The sequence below is a fragment of the Acanthochromis polyacanthus genome, chromosome 22 (assembly GCF_021347895.1).
Source record: "Acanthochromis polyacanthus isolate Apoly-LR-REF ecotype Palm Island chromosome 22, KAUST_Apoly_ChrSc, whole genome shotgun sequence".
NCBI classification, from domain to species: Eukaryota; Metazoa; Chordata; class Actinopteri; family Pomacentridae; genus Acanthochromis; species Acanthochromis polyacanthus.
In genome coordinates this window covers 18,048,593-18,071,742 of record NC_067134.1, presented here as the reverse complement: position 1 = coordinate 18,071,742, position 23,150 = coordinate 18,048,593, and the positions used below count along the sequence as shown (strand labels likewise).

The 23,150-nt window shown below is 38.1% G+C and overlaps 1 protein-coding gene across 3 annotated transcripts; it reads left to right on the top strand.

The window, feature by feature from the left end:
* Positions 1-1,511: 1,511 nt before the first annotated feature.
* On the top strand, positions 1,512-23,150 carry pspc1 (paraspeckle component 1). Of its 3 annotated transcripts, XM_022219285.2 has the most exons (10): positions 1,514-2,026; positions 2,534-2,683; positions 2,782-2,933; positions 3,313-3,408; positions 3,906-4,102; positions 5,304-5,388; positions 5,898-6,003; positions 10,733-10,790; positions 13,974-14,110; positions 15,128-16,884. In XM_022219285.2, the coding sequence occupies exons 1-10, from the start codon at positions 1,646-1,648 to the stop codon at positions 15,332-15,334; spliced, it is 1,569 nt and encodes a 522-aa protein (XP_022074977.1). In that variant the 5' UTR covers positions 1,514-1,645; the 3' UTR covers positions 15,335-16,884. The 3 variants fall into 3 exon arrangements, with proteins under 3 accessions (XP_051798128.1, XP_022074978.1, XP_022074977.1); XM_051942168.1 differs by lacking the exons at positions 10,733-10,790; positions 13,974-14,110; positions 15,128-16,884 and adding exons at positions 18,846-18,888; positions 23,065-23,150 and having other exon boundaries at positions 1,512-2,026; XM_022219286.2 differs by lacking the exons at positions 10,733-10,790; positions 13,974-14,110; positions 15,128-16,884 and adding an exon at positions 18,846-20,127 and having other exon boundaries at positions 1,512-2,026.

Here is a 23,150-nt window from a genome sequence, read left to right as displayed (position 1 = left end):
TACAATTGAAATAGTCACAATAAGTGTCAAATATTTTATCTAGTTAATGTAACAAATGTACTTATACTGCATATGCATTGCAGTCATATTTAATATAATGTGCATTTAATTTTCTTACATTTAATATTTATTGTTTTCAACTCAACTGGAGGATAAAGTGGTGTGTAGAAAATGGATGGGTTTATTTTTCAGAATATACCTGGAACAGTCACTATAAATGTCAAATGCTACTTGTTTGCCTTGAAAACATTTCCAAAAATGTATTTATATTATATAGTTATTTAAACTGTGTTATATAATTTGTTTAAAAGGTACATTAGTGGGACTTGGTGGGTAAACAACAACAACTGAACGTGTTTTAAAGCTCCACCGCCTGCAGAGCTGCATCTGAGGCCCACAATGTAAAACAGGAGTTCTTTAGCCCTTCTTCATTTGTCCAGCACACACTGCAGCCACTTATTGATCACACACAAAGGGGTCTAAGACTTAAAACATTCACTGCTCATCTCTCTGACTATCTCTGTGTTACATGAGCAGTGTGCAATTTTGTGTGGTGCTGTTGAAAGCTTTTTCCATCCTGCACCGGCCATCTGTCCAGATATTATCACACATCTGTGTGCTTGTGCTACTTAAATTCCTCTGTTTGACAAGAGTCTGAAGGGTTGCCATCTTGTTCCCTGCTTGTCCAACAAGAGATCACATATCCAGGCAGGTCAGAGGCTGCAGCCTGTCGTTGATGAACTAGCAGCATAGCATGTCTTTCAGTCAAGGAATGTGAATAAGCAAGCAGTTAGTGGGGAATGTCCCGCTCAGTTTGTCTGCAGAGATAAGGTGAGCAAGAAAAAAAATCAGACATGAAGCTCTTTTGTACTTTCATCTCTTTCAGAATGAAAACAACCGTACTGTGTTTTGAATCTGCAACTTAAATCTTTCAAGTAAATGTAAAGGAGTAAAAAGTTTAATACTGCCTCTGATGTGTAGGTACATATTCAAACAATAGATAAACTTGGCTATGTGATCTGACTATTCAAAAGTAGCATGTGTGTTAACACAGCCCTAATGATATTCATTAGACCACCTGTCATAAAAAAAGACAACACAAGTATTTTTAGGAACCAAACAAACAGTAAATTAGCCCAGAAATTATCCAAAATGATTTGAAAATGTGAAGAATCATTAGTTGCCGCCCTCTTGCCGAACATTTTAATAAATCAGTACACATCACAGAAGACAACACTGGCTGCTATCACACTGTATTCTATCTGAGGCCGTATTATCAACATATAATATACAATCAAGGGACTTATTTTCTATTGCTTTTAAAGAATATTCTCCATACTGTCTTATTATTTTTGCACCGCCTGGGAGAACAATCACTTTACATTTCACTGCACCTGCTATAATGGCATGTGACCGAATACTCTTGAATCTTAGACATATTTGTGTAAGTGACCAGTGAGGGGAACGTTCTTTCTCTACGTCTGATCTGCCACAGATCTCGCGAGAAATGATGGAAACTGCGTGCGCAACCGTCGACATCTTTGAAACTCGGAGGAGGTGTGTGCAGACGCCGCCGGTGTACGAGTCTTTAAAAGAAATTACTTTGATTTAGTTAGTTTTGTGAAATAAATTAAGCACCCCGAGCATGGCGAACCGAAATATGCAACAAACGAACATGATAAGTAGCAATTCTCCTCAGGCGGCTAAACGCGGCACCGACTCCCCGGCCGCGGAGCAGACACCGGCCAACAAAGACAGTCCAGCCCCGCCGCCTCAGCAGTCTCCTGCGGCAGAACAGCCTGAAGGAACCGGGGAAGGAAGCAGCGAAGCTCCGGCAGAAATGACTCTGGACATTACGAGCTTTAGGAAGCCCGGCGAGAAGACGTTTACCCAACGGTCCAGGCTGTTTGTCGGAAGTCTCCCGGTGGATATCACCGAGGAGGAGTTCAAGAACATGTTTGCTAAATACGGAGACGTTAACGAGGTGTTTATCAACAGAGACCGGGGCTTCGGCTTCATCCGTCTGGTATGTTTAAAAAAATCTGCTTATTGACTTTAAATTGGTCATTGAAATATATCAAATGGTTTTCCAGTTCCAGAACCTACATTTCGTGGCTGAGGGGCGAAAGCAAGTTGCTAGCTCTTAGCATTAGCATGAGCAACTATTTACTCATTTATTTTGAACATTTCATTGTAGATTTGGACACAATTTATAGAGTATCTTAACCAGGTTTTCACACCAGTTTTGAGAAATGCTGTGCTTTTCATTCTAGTTTTACATGTAGTTTCATGCTTTCAGACCAATTTACTGCTTTTATAATGGACTCTTGTACTTCATTGTTTTGCATTTGATTTTAAGAGTTATTTTTCTTCTCGCTTATTCTCTTGTTGGTACTGATGTAAAACAGAATAGGGTTGTACTTGCTATAGAAAGTGTACCATATAAATAAAATCATTATTTAAGAGATCTCAATACAGTTTCTTTTGCCATGTCCTAATGGATATCATCATTTCTTTCTTCTTTGTCTTCCAGGAAACCCGGACGCTGGCAGAGATCGCTAAAGCCGAGCTGGATGGGACTATGCTGAATAATCGACCTGTCAGAGTTCGCTTTGCCACACATGGTGCTGCACTCAAAGTGCGCAATCTGTTGCCTGCAGTAACAAATGAACTGCTGGAACAGGTAAAGTGGACAAGGACTCTAAAATGCAATTGTAATAAAACCTTAGAGACAATGTGATTATTGTCCATCTGATTTTCTGTCTCTGTTGATCTGTTCAGGCGTTTTCTCAGTTCGGACCAGTGGAACGGGCTGTTGTTGTGGCAGATGACCGTGGTCGTCCCACTGGGAGAGGCATTGTGGAGTTTGCAAACAAAGTAGCTGCTCGTAAAGCCCTGGAGCGCTGCACTGAGGGAGCGCTGCTGCTCACCACGTAAGTGTGTGGGGTGAACCTGTTTGAGTTGAACTTGCTTCTGGAATTTGTTAATTGCAACGTGTCAAAATGACAGCTTAGTAATTTCCTTTAACGGATGTTCTAGCATTTTACCTTTAGCTAGTATTCTCTTCAGGATGTTGTTTTTTTTAATTCACTTGTCCATCATCACACTGAGTTCTCAGAGGGCAAAAATCTGCTGCTGTTGCTCTGCTAACCTGCTACTTCATAATACCAAATGTTTTGCACTAACACTGCCAAATGACTGTGATCTCACTCTGTTCCATTTACATTTAATGCAAAGTATTTTTCTAAGAGGTCACTAACCATTGTTGTCTATTAATGTGGTTTTAATAAGCTGTTGTCCTCCTTTCCTCAGCACACCTTGTCCAGCAATTGTGGAGCCCTCAGAGCAGTTTGATGATGAGGATGGGCTGCCGGAAAAATTGCTGCAGAAAACTCCTAAATACTATAAGTAAGTAAAGAGATGGACATTGTGTTTGTTTGAGGTTAGTCGTAGATGTGTGTTGTTTGCTTAGTGTGGAGTGTTCTATTTTTGTTGAATCAGAAGTAGTTTTTGTCAAGTAGGTGTACATGACAATACACAGTAACAGATTTTTAAAAAGAGTCTCAATTTAAAAAACTGAGTTACAAAAAGCTCTCCCTGCTCATGAATAGGTAACATTTATGGTGTGTTTCTATTTTCTGGTGGTGCATCCTTCATAATAGAATAGAGAAATGTGCTTTCTGCCTCAAATGCTTGACTCTTATAAGCCATCTACTTTTTCTCTTTCTTTATTTGTAATAATTTGATTTGGGTGTTCAAAAACTTGAACACTGAACCATGTCTCATTCGGCTGCAGTCCCTGTTTTTTTAAAACTGTGGCGCTGACTTCAGCCAATAAATGATCGGGGCAAACAAGTGTGCTGACTAAATGCAGCACCCTGAATTTCTACTTTGTTTCTTCTCAGGGAAAGAGAGCAGCCGCCACGTTTTGCCCAACCGGGGACATTTGAATTTGAATACTCGTCTCGCTGGAAAGCTCTCGATGAGATGGAGAAACAGCAACGAGAGCAGGTGGACAAGAACATTAAAGAGGCCAAAGAGAAATTAGAGGCAGAGCTGGAGTCGGCAAAACATGAACATCAACTCATGTTAATGCGACAAGGTAAGAGCTGCGGTTTTATGTGTCCTCTTTTAGGTTGCTGTCTTAGTACTGCTTTTGGAAATGCTGCTTGTTGCCTTTTTATTTTGATCCTCATCAGTGGTATAATTGTTTGTAGCACACACACAAAAAAACAAGAAACGCAAACAACTGACTTCTTTGCTTGTTTTTTAAAGATGAATAAAGATGAATGTGCAAAGTATACCAATTTTTTTTTCAAATAGATAAAAAATAACCTAATAAACACGTCGAGCATTAACAAAATATCCTGTGCCCCATTAGCAGCTTTAAACTTCACACTAGGACTGTCTCAAATTGGAAGTACATCAGATCCAATAAGTTGTAGCACTTTTAAGATTAACTACTTGAACTGCACAGCTACTGTCGGGCAAGACTTAGCACAAGGGGTCCACAGTTTACGATGTCCTCAATCTATGATGTTTCATTGTTACGTCGGAATTGGTTACATGGAAGGAGTTGGTGAGCAGGGCGGACGAATATGTCGTCACGCGGCGCTATAAGAGGAAGGCGGCTTTGTTTTCATTCGCTGGTTGTATGCACATTGAACTATGTTGTACACAGGGGATGTGTAGGAGAGTGTGGGTTCTGAATTATGGCAAAAAACGACTTGCGTCACGCCATAGAAACGGATTTCTGACCTAAGTTGAGGACCTCCTCTCCTTCTAAACATCCTCTGTGCTCTCCATAGTTGAATATGGCTAATGTTAATAATAATACATTTTATTTGTAAGCACCTTTCTTGACACCCAAGGTTGCTTTACAAGAGAAACAAATGCAACAGAACAGATGAAGACAATACATACAAGATGGCTGCATATACGCTGCTATAAAATAACATGCTGCTTGTTATTGCTTTTGCCTGGTCTGAATTTCTGCCCAGAGACTGCTTAAATGTGACAGGGGGCTGAGTTTGCACAGTACAAACCTTGTATCTTCATGCACCACTATGTCTACATGTCATCTGAAATGATTGAGCAAGTCTGACATAGAACCAGCTGCTCACCTAACCACAGGTGAACAACACTGGCAGGTGGCTTTTCTCTCATCCAGCTGTCTTTGTCCATCATGTTGAATGTTGAATCGAAACACCCATACTGTTGGATCCCTATTGTATTTATTCTTTCTTATTTACCAGCCTCTCTACCAGTTCTCCTTAATTATGTCGTCTTCCTTTTTAAACCAGATCTAATGAGACGTCAGGAGGAGTTGAGGAGACTGGAGGAGCTTCGGAACCAGGAGCTGCAGAGACGAAAGCAGATGGAGATGAGGTGTGTTTCTTTTCTTTGAGTAAACCTTTAGGGCAGAGGTCAACAATAACTAATGAAGTTTTAAGATATGAACCTTAGTGGACAGTACAAGTGATAGAACATTAAAAGATGAAGAAAATAGAGAAGAAGAGCACACGTAGCTGCAGGAGACAAACTGATCAATGTCAGTCCATCTCACATAAACAGAAGAGCATCCTAACTTAATTTCTCCTATTTTACATATTCTCTTTTAGTCATGCTTATTAATAAATAAGCCTAGTTATGAGGCTCTCTGCTCTCACATGCTATTAAAATATCACATCTACTGTATAACAGTCTAAATATTGGTTATCAGCCTTTTGTGACAACTTTGTGTCATATATTTGACTTGATGTTAATCACTCAGCAATATATGAGTATTGTGTTTTAGGCTTTGGCCCCTGTTTTTATGTTTTTGTTTTTGAAGTTAAAGAGGCTTTGCATCAATTCAGTCGTATCATTTGTCTCATTTCTGTCGTTCCTCTGTGCAGACACGAGGAGGAGAGGAGGAGGAGAGAGGAGGAGATAATGAGACACAGAGAGCAGGAGGACCTGAGGCGCCAACCAGAAGGCTTCAAACAAAACTACATGGAAAATGTGAGTACAGATGGAGCCCGAACACGCCTGTCCACTCACAGTTGTAGTAAAATATACAAATATCTGCAACGAAGAATTACGTCTGCCAACGATTGATGGAAAAGGCTGATTTATTAGTGTTTTTCATTCTATAAACAACTATGCCACGTTTGTCTCAGCTTAGGGCATTGCTTTAGCACAGATTTTTTGATGCGTGAAATTTATTTTCCGTCATGTACCAGAAATATAGTGTGTACATTTATATATATATATTCACCTCAACAGCTCGCACAGCGTACGTACAGTAGCTGCATCTCTGCAGGTTACAGCATCATCCTCAGTGTTTGATCTTATATTTTCATTCACTGCAGTGTTTTTTTTCCCCTTTTATATGAGCTTAATAGACCTTTTAATATCTATTTAGCCATGTCCCAAGTTGCTGCTGTGGATCAAATTAGTTCCCACAGTTGATTTATTCACACCAAGCTGCTTGCTTATTGTAGATTCACTCTTCCCAGCCTGGTGCAGGTCTACAATTTTGTTCTTGGTCATAGTGGAGGTTTTGAGGCTGTGTACAGGTGTCCGTTATACAGATAACGAGTTCAAACAGGTGCCATTAATACAGCTAACGAGTGGAGGACAGAAGAGCTTCTTAAAGAAGTTACAGGTCTATGAGAGCCAGAGGTCTTGCTTGTTTGTAGATGACCAAATACTTATTTTCAAACATAATTTGCAAATAAATTCATTAAAAATCCTACAATGTGATTTCCTGGATTATTTTCCCATATTCGGTCTCTCACAGTTGAAGTGTACCTATGGTGAAAATTACAGACCTCTGTCATCATTTTAAGTGGGAGAATTTGCACAATTTGGTAGCTGACTAAATACTTTTCTGCCCCACTGCAAATGTGGAAATTGAGCATATTTAATATTCAAGGATGGCCTATATGCATCAGTAAAGTAGATAGTAAATGATAGATGCCAGTAATTTTATCACTGCTCACTTTTCCACTTGCAAAAAATGCTAAGTTAAATGTCAGAAAGTTTTAAGTTGGTGCAGTGCTTCAGAACATGAAGTCCAATTTGACTTTTAATTGTTTTGCATTTCTTGCATTTGACCAGTTCCTCTTAGTTTTGTAGCAAATTTAAAATATTTCAATAGAGGCAGACTTTTCCTTCTTTTTTATTTATAACAACTTTGCAGTATTTTGAATAGTCGCTGTCATGGTAACCACATCACTGTAATGCAGCACTTGTTCTTGTGCAGAGTTCAAATGTGATTTAGATTTAGATCATAAGAACAACATTTAACTTGTTTTACTGTTTCTTCTTTAGTCCTGTTCTATTTCTGTCAAACTCAAGCTGCATGATTATTTACCTGCAAATTTACTTCCTCCTTAAGTATTTTCACATCACCGTTGCCGAATTTCAGCACAATAGCTTTACATAAAATAGTCATAGCAGTAATAATTGGAGGACGTTTGTGTTAGTTTGTATTGCACACGTGCTCCTTAGAAATCTAGATTTATTTATCTTGTATGTGATAAGTTATTAATGACTCTGGAATCCTATGTGTAATTATTTCATCAAACTGTAACTGATTGTTTTCTAGTGGGTTTTGTTTTCTCCTGTAAATTCATTACATTTCTTAGGTTTAACAGGACAAAACGTCTCATATTAGCGCAGATCTTTTGTACTGGCAGGTGTACCGTTGAATTTTAATTAGAAATCGACATGATATAGAAGACAGGAACATGGTTGTGTGCATATAGTGTTTTTCACAAGAAAGTTTAATGAGTGGGAGTTTGATGTGTCTGTAAACATTGATATATATGTGTGTGTGAGTGTGTGTTTTGATAATTTGTAGTTGCTAAGATCACTTGCTAGCATCACGTTAGAGACAAAACTATCAAAACTATGATGGTGATCATGTTGGACAGGAAGGATGCAAGTACTTAAAGGCAATTCATTGTTTCTGCTTGACCGATATAAACACCCACTGTTTGTACAGCAGTAGGTACGTATCGTTCTGCTACACAGACGGCCACATTGCTCTCATATTGACAAAGTAAAACACTTTGTGACCTGGTGGATATTCCTGAAAGTCTGTGACTGCACTTTTACAGCTCATAACAGTTACAGATTGAACTGTAGCACTGTGATATTATGATTATTCCAGAGGTTTGCTGAGCACAATGGGTGGAAGACATCCACAAACCAAAGCATATCTGAAGTCCAGCACCAACTATCTCATTTACAGATCATTAAGAGATGAATTAAAAAGGTTTGGATGACTGACGGTCTGCTTTTACAGTCTTTCCTCATAACAAACATTTGTGGTTTTCCATGAAGAGCTCCATGTGGACCACATTTACAACATGTGCAACTGAAAAGCATGAATTGCTGAGTATTTTTAATGATATAAAGGAAAGCCATGCAATCTGTAGAACCTGTTGAGCCTTTATTTGATAGAAAACAAAGTTTAAGTGAATTTTATTGGTCTCATTCTTGTGTGTGTGATTCTTTGTTATAACTTTTCTCCACGTCTTTTTCTTTGGTTAGAGGTCCTGTTGGAGTCTACATCATTAGTTTCACATCATAAATACATCCTAAAAATGGCTGTGAGCTGTCTCAAAAACCAGCTGAGCTTTCAGTGCCAGAGAGTAAGAAAAACTGTCGATATCGTGAGTCTGATCAATGAGCAGACATAGGTTTGGGTAGTTTTGGTACATGTAAACAAAATTAGAAATTACGTATTTGTTGTTTTTTGTTTTGTTTTTTTTGCTAAAAGGGTTGCATGTCTGTTGTTTGTTAGTATAACTGACATTATATTCGTGACTCAAAGTGAATTACATGCTTCACATTTCTTCCTTTGACATGTTGAAAGACAACACATGTTAATTCGATATAATTAGACTCAAAAGGTCTAAAGGTCGCAAATATTTGTCATGTGGAGCTTTGCAAACAACTGATCAGTTTAATAAGACAAAGCTTTCTTGTTAATGTACTTTACATTTGTTTTCCTTCATATTTCTTAGTGATAATTTGCTGCTCTGAAGAGAAAAAAAATCCAGGAACCACCATGAGGTTTTGCTGCCATCTAGTGCTTACAGTAGGAACTGCTGTCATCACTGCTGTTTGTGATTTCAGGCTTCATGCTTCATCTTAGTGCCACAACGATAAACAGTTTCCTCACATTTTAAGCACTTTTATTCTGTTATAGCATGATTCTATTTTTCTCAATATAACTGCAACGTATTATCTATTTTAAAGGTAAGTATGGTGCAAAAGTTTGCTCCCACCGTAAGCAGAAGAAATGGATTTAGAAAGAAGATCTAACTGCGTTCTTATCTCATGCATTTCAGCTCTTATTTGTGATTACGTTGTGAAACTGTTTACAGAAGTGATGGAATTAAAAAAAAAACTTTATCTTCTATTCTCTTTTCACCAAGTTGGATTGAGCTTGTTTATGTTTTTCATGAGAACTTTTACTGAGTAGACTTAATCCAGGTCAGCGAAATCTATAATTGTTGAATCTTTCTCACCTTCTGTGTTTGCAGGATCATGTGTGTGATGGAGAATGAGAGATAATCAATGGTCGTGAATTTACAGTTTAGTATTTGGCTGCGTGAATGAAGTACATCTCTAGGTGTTTTGTTGTGAGAGCATGTGGAAAAACGTACGAATGATTGAACAGATAATGCAGCGTCACACCAAGCTGACAGAATTAGTCAAACCTTGAACTGTTTGGTACCATAAACCAAGTTAGTCGACAGATGATTGGACATCTGTGACAGAGTCTCTTTCTCTTTTATACAAATATTACAGAATGAGACCATTAAAAGAATGCAACAACCATAGTGTAGTGTTTTTAGAATTAAAAAAGTCCTATTTGCTTAAACCTACTCTGTATGTATGTACTTTCGTCTTAATGTCATTCTTCTGAAACAGCTGCACACCTTTTTAAAAGAATTGTCTTTTCACTGCATTTTATCTTCTAATGTGCATGCATTGAACATTACCTATTGATACCCCGATTTATAGTATATCTAAAATCTATAAAGCACTCAAAACATATTGAAAAGTTTAACCATTGTCCAAAAAATATTGTATGTACTTATTTGACAGACATTTAAAGCCACTCATGCGATTCTTCAATAACCAGATCCTGTTGTAAAGGCCGACTATGTGCCGTGTTTAAGAAAATTATCCTGCAAAGCTTGACCACAACTCGCTAATTAAAAAGTGAAAAATAGAATGTAAAATGCTTTTCAGATCCTTGTCCACATGTCCTTGTTGAGTTTTGTCACACATTGTTCCAGTTGAGTGACTACAGGACAATTTATTCTGCCACAACCTTCATAGGACCTTCCAGTGTGCTGCTGTCTCTGTAATGTGTGTCAGTCAGCTTGGTGTGTTCGAGTTTGACAGAACTTTTCATTTGAATTAGAAGCAAAAATTATTTAAACATTCACATTAACAGATGTGTAGATTGTATTATGTATATGTTATATAGCTTGTCTGCGACTAGTAAATTGACAGTCAGCAGACAGTGGAGCATTTAAGCTGAACCTAAAGCCATTGTTTTCTATCACTGATAAATAACGATCAGTGTGTAAGTTAAACACCTGACTGTTATCTGTTCTAGACAGAAATGAGTACTGTTAGTGAGTGTTTCACAGTTGGCTATTCACTAGGATTTCTGTTGTAGCAGCGTTTTGTTCTGAAGGCTCTTCTTCACTCCTTTCAGAGAGAACAGGAAATGAGAGTGGGTGATCTGGGCCCTCGTGGAGCCATTAATATGGGAGGTATGGACTGGTTGATATGAAGACCAGAACTAATGATGTTTAGTGAACTGTTTGCAGCTTTGTTTGCCTTGCATCCCCAGTGACTCACTGTAGGTTTCTTTCTAACTTTACTGTAGTTGTTTGATGTAAGTGGAGTCACTTGGGATGCAGTGCAGAGGAGTAGAAGACAATATTCCACATGCTAACACACAGTCTGCTAATGAAACATAAAGTGCACTGAACAGGGTCTGTTTATTGGGGTGGAGGGTTCTAGTTTTAGAAGTGTTTGGTCCCTGAGCTCTCATCCTCAGCTGTATGCAGATCTGATGTAATATTAATTCTTTTCTGAAGCTGATTTCTGTGTGATACAAGGAGGCTGTGGTAACCGATTTAACGGAATAATTACAGATAAGAAATAAAGACAGTTTGTGTGCTTCATCAGGAATATTAATTACATGTTCAGTAACGCGAAATGCTGATCTGCAGGGTCCAGGATGAGAGGCCGGGGACTGATGTTTGAGTCTGTGATGTTATAGATGTGACGAATATCTAAAACTACATGGCCGCTCTTCACAATGACCACAATCTAGGATTGCACATCACCTTTCTAAACAACTGTCTCTGTCATACAGACTTCTTCACACACTCTTGAGGGTTGTGTCGTTGTCTTCAAGTGAGAATAATATGATCTGTTTTAACTTGATCTTGACTTTTCTGTATGAACTTTCAGATGAGCTGCTCTGTCTGCAGTATTTTAATGCTGTTCCTTTACTGTGTCTGTTTATTCTAAGTAAATAAGGATGTAGAGTTCGTGTTTAAAGTGGAATTTTAAAGCAGTTTATTGAATATCCTAATAGCAGCTGCTGAGATGATCTTAAAGGATGAGTTCGACATTTTAGGAAATTCACTTATTTTACCTCTGAAGCTCACTATTTAAGGTGTTAGGTGTCATTTGTTTGATTTATGTGGTAAATTGTGTAAATGGCACGTTATTTCAGCCTTCGTTTGTATAGATTGTTCTCCAGCAGCTAATTTCCTGGTCAAGAAATAGTCTGGCACATAAACCTTTTAAAACACGTTATGTTGATTTTGTAAATTCATGTGACGGGGGTTTTGTTATACTTTATGTATACGCTTGCCAATATTCAGACCTATTATTGTGCTTGATTTAAAACCCTGCATTTTCTCTAAATATTTGAAACACACGTCTTTAAACACTTGATGAAGTACAGTATTGATGCATTGAAAACATCCCATTGTTAGTACATGTGGTGATGCTCCTTTTTTTAAATTAAATTAATATATTTTCTCTCGGTTATCCGTTTTGTTAAGTAAGCCTGTCTGAAATGAATTTAATACAGCAGCCTTGTAAATTAATAATGCCGATTATTTACCCTTTTATGGGCACATTTTACGTCAAAATTCACATCTTTTCATTGTAGTTAAATTGCTCTTAAAGTCTACATTGCAGTAGCATTTTGTGCACATTAAACTTGAGCTTTCCAGTAATGTAGAGGCCTGTTTGTGTGCTGAAGTGTTTGATGGAAAAATCTGTTTTAATTTACGTCCTGTTCAGTCTGCATACAGTTCTGTCCCACTCCACATCCCTTACTCTTGTTTGAATTTCTCTTGAACTTTTTATGTGTTTTTATCAATTTCTTTTTCTTATTATTTATTAGATATAGGATGCTTTTCGCAAGAACGTGAAAATCCACAGCTTTGTGATGCTTGTCACACGTGTACATGGCATAGTAACGATCTCAACTGAGATCAAACTTTTGTAAAGTATCTTTTCTAATTTTTTCACCCAGTCAGAGTTCTGATTGTTTCACATCAGCATATCAAAATATACAGCAGAGCTTAGGGTTTCTGAAGATACTAGTTGTTTTACTGTTGAGTAATCTGGTGTCTGACACCACGTCCCCAAAAAAAAGAAATACAAAGCAATGTATTTGATTTTCATTGCAGCGTTTTATGAAATTGTATTTAAGCAGTTTGTATAAATATTATATTTAACAGCTAAAGTGGCTATTTCCTGCATCAGTAGATTTCATCCTTCTGGCTTTCAGTCATACCTTTGCCCAGTAGCGTTTGGTGAAAGAAATATACTCCTACTATGATGTCGTGTCCGTTTTTCTCCTGCTCTTTGGCCAAATTTATTGAATTATATCAGAAATGTGTTCTGTAGTTTGGCTTCCATTTGAGCGTGATTGAACTTGTAGGTTCTTTTCGCATTTCTAGCCCTTTCTTCTCCGTCTTCTCCATATTTAAGGTGATGTGCAATCCAAAGGTTCGTCAGTAGAATGATCTGGATGTTGCCACTTGGCCTTAAATTGTAGCTGTCAGTATGAGAACCTATTAATCTATTCTTCATCTTTCCCTTCTGCTTATTCTTCCTGTAAAAACTCATCAGCTCTGTTTCTGTTGTAACATATTCTAGGACCTATGACCTGTTTTATATTAACGTTGGTTTTTGGTTGTGAATTTCATACATTTTTTTAATTAGGTGACAGAGTGATGTTTGATCACATAAATTCAGCCTCAAACTGATGATAGATTTTAGCTGTATTTAAATAAGTAGCAGTGCTTTTAATGCTAGAAATAAATGTTTTAGTTCTCGTCACATTTCAGGGATGCACGGATCAGATTTATTCTCTTAATACCAATTCAGATACATAATCAGCTTCAGATATCTGGTCGGACAGTGTCTGCTATGCTAGCTTGATGCTAGTGGTTTTTGTCAAATATTTAAGGGTTTTTCTTGTCCAGCATTCCTTTTAGCATCATACATGTTTTAATTTTACTGTTCCAGACATATTATTAATTTTACTTTATTGTAAATCAATCTAGCTTCGTGAATGTTGGTTTACCACTCTAGATCAAACTGATCATGAATTATTGTACAAACATTCATCTGATGTATCCCGATGACTGTGACTTCCTCTTTAATGTCGTCGTGCTGTTGATTGGATTACAGTAACGTTCCTGTCACACACGCAGGCCCTTTAGTTGATGATCAGTCGTGTCTTGTAGCTTCCCGATCTGGTGCATCCCTGATCTTTTTTGTTTTTGACTAAAAGCCAACGTTAACTTTTAAGCCAGTGAGAATAGCTGTAGCTTTCAGCTGCCTTTTAGTCCACGTCCAGTGGGTTATCTACGCTGAAATACAGAGTGACCAACCGATGCTCCGTTGTTTGCCTGTAGATGGCTTTAACCAGGCCTCTGCCGGGCCCAGTGCTAACCAGGGTCAAATGATGGGCATGAGTGGAAGGGGAGGAGCCATTGGCCCAGAGGGAACAGCAAATATGGGGACACCATTGATGGCAGAGAATGGAGCCATGGTAATGTATCTAGAAAAATAAATTCAACCTGTCGATAGATAATAATCATGATCAAGACCGCCTGTCAGCATGTGTTGGCTGAACTTTGCCCAAAACCAAACATAGCCTCAAACTCTAAAAAAAAAATTGGCTTCTAAGAGTCTTCTAATAACCCTCGTGTTGCCCTGTGGGTCACATTGACTCATTTTAAAGTTTGAAAATGTGGGAAAAAAAAAAACTTTATAGTGAAATCTTCCACATTTTCAACATTTTTGGGAAATTTTGGAACAGTTTTTGGTGGAAAAAAAATGTTGAAAAAAAATTCTTAGACAACATTTGGAAAAAAATCCCTGAATTTTGGTTGATTTTTTTTCCCCGAATGTTCTTCAAGAAAATATTAGAACTTTTACTGATATACATGGAATCCCTTTAGATATTGGAAGATGTTTATTCATATTTTTTGAAAATATATATAATTTTTTTTTATTTCTTGTCAAATTTGGGCTTTTTTTAAATAAAACTTTTAAGGAATTTTCTTCCTGAAGATTTTGTGAATTTTTAAAAATTTGGGGAATTTTTTGCTGAATTTTTGTTTTTTGTTTTTCTTCAGACAAAGGAACAATATTTTTTGGTGCCGCAAATGAGGACAACAGGAGGGTTAAAGAGCTTGTATTTGACCACAGGTCTATCCGTAGCAGCTTTATATTAACATTGAAGTAAATGCTGTTTTGAAATATGTCACGTTTTTAAGAAGTTGATGTTAAAGCTGCAGACTTAACTAACAGTCGTATTCCTCTCTCTCTTTTTGTCTGCGTGGTTCACCTCTCCTCCTTTTACTCTCGGATGGTGACACTTGGATTTAACTGATGAACCTTGAAAACCTGTTTTTGACATCATCTGTTCCTTTTCCCGTTGCTTTCCTGGATAAATCGGACTCATATGTCTGGCCCCCAAACATTTCGTCCCTCATCTGTAACCAATTGTGATTTCGATCTCATGCCATTCCCACCTTCCTTGCAACGCTTCATGATATGACAGCGAACTGATAGATACTTGCAGGGTGGATCAGTGGGCGGCCGACCAGAGGTTGAGTCCCCTAAACAACAACAACAACAGCAGCAACAACAGCAACAACAGCAGCAGCCACCATTGGGCCCCCAAGTTGGAGCAGCTCCAGGATTTGGCAGGGGCAATCCAGTAGGGGGCATCTTTGATGGGCCAAATAACAAACGCCGGAGATACTAACTTGTCACGGTTCTCTTGGATCTTTGTTTCCGCCCCAGACAGATCTTTTTTTCTGTTTTTACATTGACTCAGTCGTTGACCTACTGCCGCTCCTGTCACTTGGATATGTTCGCTGAAAAATTGATATTTTTTTTTGTCTTGGGGGACATTTACTTTGTGATTGATAAAATTACAGAACAATGCTTTGTATCTAAACTTATCTGCTGTGTTTATGCAGATCTTTTGCAGAATGTTTCTCCTCTCTGTGGTCTGAATGAAACATTTTTGTGCGTGTGTGCTGAATATGGAGTGCGAAGTGTAAGAATTCATGTGGAGGGCGCACAACTTTGCGGTTACTATGGTTGCTATTGTGTGGGATACACTTTATTTAGCTGCTCTAAGGGAGTGTTAAGGTGGAAAATAAAGGTTCCATGATTCTCAATGCAAGATTTGATAGTAATTAAATGAATGTACACGACAGTTCAAATGTTTGGGGTCACCCCGGCAATCTGATGTTTTCCATCAAAAGTCACACTTTTCATGTGCTAACATAATTGCACAAGGGTTTTCTAATCATTAGTTAGCCATTAGCTAACACAATGTAGCATTAGAACACAGGAGTGATGGCTGCTGGAAATGTTCCTCTGCACCCCTATGGAGATATTCCATTAAAAATTTCCAGCTAGAATAGACATTTAGCACATTAAAAATGTCTAGATTGTATTTCTGGTTCATTTAATGTTATCTTTATTGTAATAAAACTGCTTTTCTTTCAGAAATAAGGACATTTCTATGTGACCCCAAACTTTTGAACGGTGTGTATTTTGATGTCAACTCTTTGTTATAAAAATCAAACTATGCACACAGTGTACTCACATTGGACTGCCAAACGCTTTGGCAGACTGGATGCTGATGACGGGAGTCTAATAACAGAAGCAGATCCCGGCTCGTGTTATGAGCTGTTGCTATGTTAATCTAAACAAGTCAACGTTAGCCTCTGTGAATGTTGTGTGAAACTTTACTACAACAGATGTTTCAATTCGACGATTCACAATATCAGAGTTCTACGTTCAGCTTGGTTTCTGTAGACGGACAGTTAAGTTCGAGGTGTTTCCTCTTTTACTGCTCAACGACACGGTTTTCATTTTTGGCTGATCATGGGACTCTAATGCACAATATCTCCATCCACAACTTGTGTTTTTCCACTAGTTGAACTGTACAACATTTATGGCCCCTACATTACTGTAAAAAAAAAAACAAAAAAACATCATGTTCAATGAATTTTGACACCAGCTTTGTTCCAAGGTGTTGGTTCTTGTGAAATCTCTTCCTCTTAGTGCTGAAAATAGTCAAACGATAAGCAAATTCCTGAACCCTCCTAAAGTTCAGTCTTAGTCATGATACCTGGATTTATAATTTCCTCCTGTTGCATTTGACTGTAATCTTCCCTTTCCACGTTCTCTGAGACTTTGCTAATTAGATGTCGAGACTGTTAGAGAGTGAATGCTTCTGCAGCTTTGGTGCATCCTGTACTCGATGGTCAAGAGAAATAAAACATTTGTAGGACGTTGTGTTTGTTTGTGATGTGGAAGAGTTTCTCCTTAAACCTTGACGTAGGACTGAACAGTTACTTGATCATAGAAACTGTTCAAAGCAGCAATGCAACTGGCAAAGTTTAAGATATGCAAGATATAGCTATTAATCTCTTTTTTTATTATTTGGACAAGTTGAAGCGTTCAGAGTTTGCTCATTATTTTCGTAGTCGTCCATCATGCGTTCTGCAGCGCATCTGTCAAAGGTTCACAGTTCACATCATTTTCCTTGTGCGACAGTGATTCTTCTTATTGTGTCTCATGTTAGTACTCCAAATGTTTAAATCCAGTACTCAGAAACTATCTAACAGAAGCTTGACTTTCAAATATATACTCCAAATCTAGCAGTGTGCCAGTCAGAAAAGTCAGAAGTTTCCCTCTAAATTCCTCTCCTACCATTGTAAATATACCAGACTCCTTGACACTTTAAACTTACTATGTTTGAACGTTTGATACATCAGGAAAGTAATTTGTTCAATCAATTATTATGGAGCAGTGCAAATGAATCAACATCCTCTTAATGAAAAGAAGCTTTTCACATTTTGTCAGGACCTTAAACCAGTAGATAACTGTAAAATCTTAAACGTTACAGATTTCAGTTTGACGACTTGCAGATCTCACGTTCCACATTTTTCACTACAAAGTCTTGTGTCCATTTTTAAACCTCACTCAGAGTTGTAACCGGTGAGGGGAAAAAATGTCAGCGCATTGTAGTATTTCCATTTTCTGAGTGATCAGACTTATTTGCATGGTGTGTCTCACTTCTGGAGGTGTATAAATAATCAAACATCTATGTTTTATGCTTTTACTTTTACTGGATCTTGAATATGTGACGTCCTAACCAGGTGCCTCTGATGCTTCAGAGTAGTTCAACAACAGGATTTCACATCACTCAACAAAATACTTCTACATAATTTACAGCCTTTTATTTTGAACATGTGAATCATAATGATGGGCTGTAGGGGTCGGGCTTCCTTTCTAATGAACAGAGGCTTTTTGTTCTGTTGCTACTGGTCTGTTTGTGACACGATGAAGTACTAATTTGTTACATAAACCAGGCCTTCATTTGCCTCTCTGGGGCAGTAAACATGATGCACAACACTTGGATGACTGTTAGAGTGAAAGTCTGTCTACACACCTCATGACTGATGACAGGAATTAAATCGCCTCTACTGGCAATTACTCCTCACATGCATGCGACGCCGACTGCCTGTTTCCACGGCACACACTTTGAGTTGTGCTTAACGGGTCGGTTATTTACCGAGGCAGAAACATGAATTAGTCAAATTAAATTACAAAAAGTCACTCCATAAGAAACAACCCGGATCTGGCTTCATTAAGTCAGTCAGTCCTACTACTTCTTCAGTTTTTTTGACTGTTGTTGCAGTTTACAGGGCCATTCATTATCATGTATGTGCCTTTATTTGGTACGTTTTGTGTAAATGACGAGACGATTTTGCTAAATCTTTTAAGAAGAGCTGATGGAAGTGTTATAATTGAGAGCAAAGCAACACAAACATCAAGCTTTATCAATGTTTTCTCTGACTTTATAGTGTTGGGGAACGGTGTTGTTCCTAGATTTTCATCAGTAATTGCTTCACACGTCCACAGAAGTTGATGTTTGGTGTCACGTACAGAACCTATTGTCAGCTGTTTTCAATTCTAAAATGATCGGTGAAATAGTGCTAAGAGTTAGTTGATAAGGGTTTGAATAAACGACCAAATTTAAGCAGCCATGATGCAGTTTTTTCTTCTTACTGTGCAGCTGTTCTACATAAATTCCATGCAAAATGCACTTTATGTTGTTCTACATTTCGCATAAATATTCCACAACCTGCATGAAGTAGATCACGATTAGATAAATAAATGTAGCCTTCAATTGTATTTTCAGCGTTGGAGAATATTTGGTTTCATTTTTTGATTTTTCTTGTCTCTTTCAGGTCTCGTTTGTTTCCTGCCTCCAGTGACGCAGCAAAGGAACAGGTAAATCTTTACTCACACATTCAGTCTGTACACTTAACACTACAGTATATAGATTTTTTTATTTGATCCAGTTTGTATTACTTGTGGATTCATAATGTGTAAAATTTAGCTGTGATCATGAAACCGGGTTAGTGTTAAAGTAGGATGAGGGCATGTTTAACCTTAGTGTTCTTTTCCGTGGAACATATATGAGTATTCATACATACAGAGTTCCTACACAGTATGGAAAAGTGACATTTAATTCTTTCTAATTGTGCATAAATATCCCAACAAGAGCCGCTATTTTGTTGCAAGTATAAAATTCAAATAAAACAAGTGGATCATAGAAGCAGACCAAATGTTCGCCTCTATGAACAATGAAATGAGAGCTGCTCTGCTGTATATCACCGCCTGCAGAACAGCTCCCTCCAGCTGCCTTATAGCTGCCCAACGTGGATACCCACAACATTTATTCAAAAGAAATTACCGGTAATATCTCAAAGGCTGCATTTACTGTCGTTTTAATGCACTCAATCAATAAACATTGCTTCATAGATGCGATGACGGATAAATTATTTTGCTTTTTCCACCTCATTTTGATGTCTTATTCATAAAAGAGGCCAAAAATACTGAGGCAACAGTGGATATATTTATATTTAATATGTTAAGGGAAAATAACACACTTGGGAACATAAAAGCATACATATTGGGCTTTAAGCTTATTTATTTACATTAAACGTCAACCTGTTTGTACTCAGATGTCAAAAATAATCTGAACAATCAACTGAGAAGTCGGGAGATTTCAACGTGGAAAAGGTTGGAATTTTGAACTGGAAAATGTACAGCAACTACCAGAACTGGGCAGAGATTTTTTTTTGTCATTAAAGCTATGGAAATCTTCAGGTTTGGTTAGTAAAGATGAAAAAAGCAACTCGTACATGTGCTGTGACTCGAGACCCAGTCAGCGCCAACGTGCCGTGTTAAAAAAGAGAAAGAAACCACCTCGAAATGGATATTTTCCTCTATTTCTGCTACCGGTTTAGAAATGTAACCTTTTAGCATTTATTGATCAAGAGGAAATCTTCACTTTACGCAGTTTTTCATGTTTATTGATCAAATGTACTATTGAGCGCTTAAACAAAAAAAAAAGGGAATCCGGGTTAGAATCTGTCCATCATATCTCTTTGACTGTATTATTTCACAGGTACATTTTCAACACTGTATTACGTTTCCATTAAATAAACATGATTTGAAGAACCACTGTGCACTTAATTTTTTACTCTTTTGAAGGACTGAATGCTCAAGTGTTGCAGTAGAGATACGAGATTGAATGTTAATGTTGTAAATTCTGTGTTTTCTTTATTGTGCAGTGATGTTTTTAGTGTTTTATTCTTGATGTTGCTACAGGAAGAATATCCTCTGGGCTCCAGTGAGTTTATTTAGTATTTCTAAAACTGAAATAATGAATGAAAACAGGAGATTACAGATTACCCAAGTTCAAAGCTCAAATATTTAATGTGTTAATTGGATTAAACTCACTGAGCTCGTGGTGAAACTGACTAATGAAGCTGCAGTGAGATGTGGGGCGTAACTTCTACTGATATTTGGAGTTCCTCTTTTGAAACTGAACAAACTAATTTATGCTTTAAGGCCGGGAAAAGTGTGTTTGTACGAGGAAGGTTGGGAGTCTTTGAGGAGTTGCTTTTCTTCGCCATGCCCAAGGCTGTTCATTATCAACAGGAGGGAAGGTAATCATTGAAGTGATCCACTTTTAACGGGGCTGATTGTGGCCAATTTGGGGAATGAATCCTCGGCGTCTCAGTTCTTCACTTCGTGGCCTCGTTCTTCTTTAGCCCAGTTTGTGGCCCACTTCTGTTTCCAGAAGGACAATCGATTTTTGGGACAATTGTCATTTTTGGTTTTTGAAATTGTTTCGTGTTTGCAAATTTTCTTGAACAACTCTTTGTCCGTAACAGCCATAATATATGTAGAATGTAGGACGATATTATTGCAATAACTATAGAAAATTTGGACAAAACAATGCTAATCGTTGTTTTGTGTGTTAAGTGTTGGTGAGAGTCTGTAAACATGACTGGTCTGTATCTTATGTTGGAGTGTCAACCAGATAGTTATTGGTGCTGCATTCTTTACATATTTCCAGTTATGTGAATTCACAGTTCTCATCAGTACCAGTATATTACGACAACCAACCTCTCAACGTTCAGTGTGACAGCTTTGTAACATCAGCCTCAGCATTATAAATCATGAAGAAAGCCTTAATCGAAGGAGAATTGTGATGTTTAAAGCGTAAATGTGCCCTACATTACAACCTTGTGGCCTAGATCGCAGTCAGAACTATTCATGCCTGTTTCCCAGAGACATTAGAATCTAATAACCTCAGATTGTTGGAGGGCCTGGAGCTGTACTGACAGAGAGCCTCGCACTGTTCACCCTTAATCTGATAACCGCCGTGTGCTGGATGTAAAACACTTATTTAAATGTTCCCAGGATTCCTTGGAGTTAGTTCACTCATGCTGGTTTAACTCCCATTGGATTTACTTTACAGTTGTGTGGTTCCAATTGTGTGAAATGCTCCTTTAAGTCTACATTTTTGAAGTGATGACACTAAACTTTGATACCAACTCATTCCTACTGAAATGATCATGAAGCAGTGGTTTCCTACCTGGAGTTTGTGACCCCTGATTGATAGAACTGAGAGATCAGTGAAGGATTAAAGGTAGAAGAAGCAAAGAGAAACATCCATTCATCCATCAGCTATACTGACTTTATCCAGTAGAGGGTCTTGGGATTCCAACAAAGAACTTGTTCCTGTGAGGCCAGGATCCTAAACACCATCATGCTGGGAATCGGACAAAATTACCTGCATTTCTTCTTATTCTTACCCAAATCTGACTTCAATGCTCGTGAAATGCACATTTCCAGTTCTTAAAACACTCACAACTCCAGTCGACATAATGTGATCAGGTCTCACAACTGGTTTCAAAGGTTGGAAACTGCTGCAACAAAGCATTTTATAGAGCCATATGAAGCGTTTTATGTTTGATGTGTTACATTGGTGACTTCAAAAGACTCCTAACAGGAAGTCAAACAGATTTACTTTTGTTTTCAGAATAGTTCATGTACAAATCCAGTAGATTTTACTGTCACATCTCTTGGTGATCACAGCCAGTGAGATGTTTTTTGCAGCAGCGTCCTGAGAACGTAGTAAGTGAAGATGATGAAAAGTAATAAAACTATTGATTTTCTTCAGGAGCACAAATAGCTGTTAAATCTACCCAAGATTTCCAATTTTGTCTGGTTTGAGCCATGATTTATCTCTTGAAGAATCATTCCACATGACATTTTTTAGTGATGTAACAAGATAATCTGTTTGCGTAAAACAAGAAGTAATTCTAACATTTTTAAATTCAAGACAGAATTTCTCTTTTGGTCTGTTTTATGCTAGAAAACGGAATTAAAGTAATACATATTCAGCAGTTGAAGTCCATACATTAAGGCTTCATATTGGATAATTGGGGTTAAATTGCCTTGTGAGGCCTGTTTAAGAATGATCTTGTTTCTGCTCTTAGACAACAGTGATTAGCAGTCAGGGTCTCCTCCAGCGGACAGCAACATGTTGGCTAGCATAAAGACTCCTCTCCTGTAGTTTGGTGCCACTGATCAATCTAAACTCTCTTCTGCTGGATTCTCGCAGTCTCTCCGCTGAGCTACCACCTGTTCTTACCTCATAATCTCTCCCTTCCATTGTTTGTTTTGGGGTAAATCTGATTGTCTCCTGAATGAATGGAACAATTTGGTTAAAAATAGTCCCAATAGACCTATTTCTTGCAGCCTTTCGGTACCGCCTCCGTTCTGTGCGTAAAGACGCATTAAGAAGTGGCACAGAAACTGATAATCCAGACAGGAGGTGCTTGACGTTACAGTACAGCCTTTCGCCGATGGGAGCACAGAGACAGACTGACCTGTGGAATCAGCTCATCTCAGCTCATTTTGCTACTAACTTTACTCTAATTTACGTGAATTTACCTCCTCGCAGGTTTTCGCTTCGTGCGCCTTTTTGGCCACAGACTGAAAGTTTTAAAGGACTTCCAAGAAGCTTGTGTTGACATGGTTTGTGTCTTCCGGAGACGGAGGCTATTAATGGGATTTCTTTTCCCCTAATTCACCTGAGGACAGTTGGACAGTGAGCTGGAGGCGTCTGGAGGCTGGATGGCCGACATGTCTCCGCAGCAGCAGCAGGACAGCCTGAGCCGAGGCGGCGG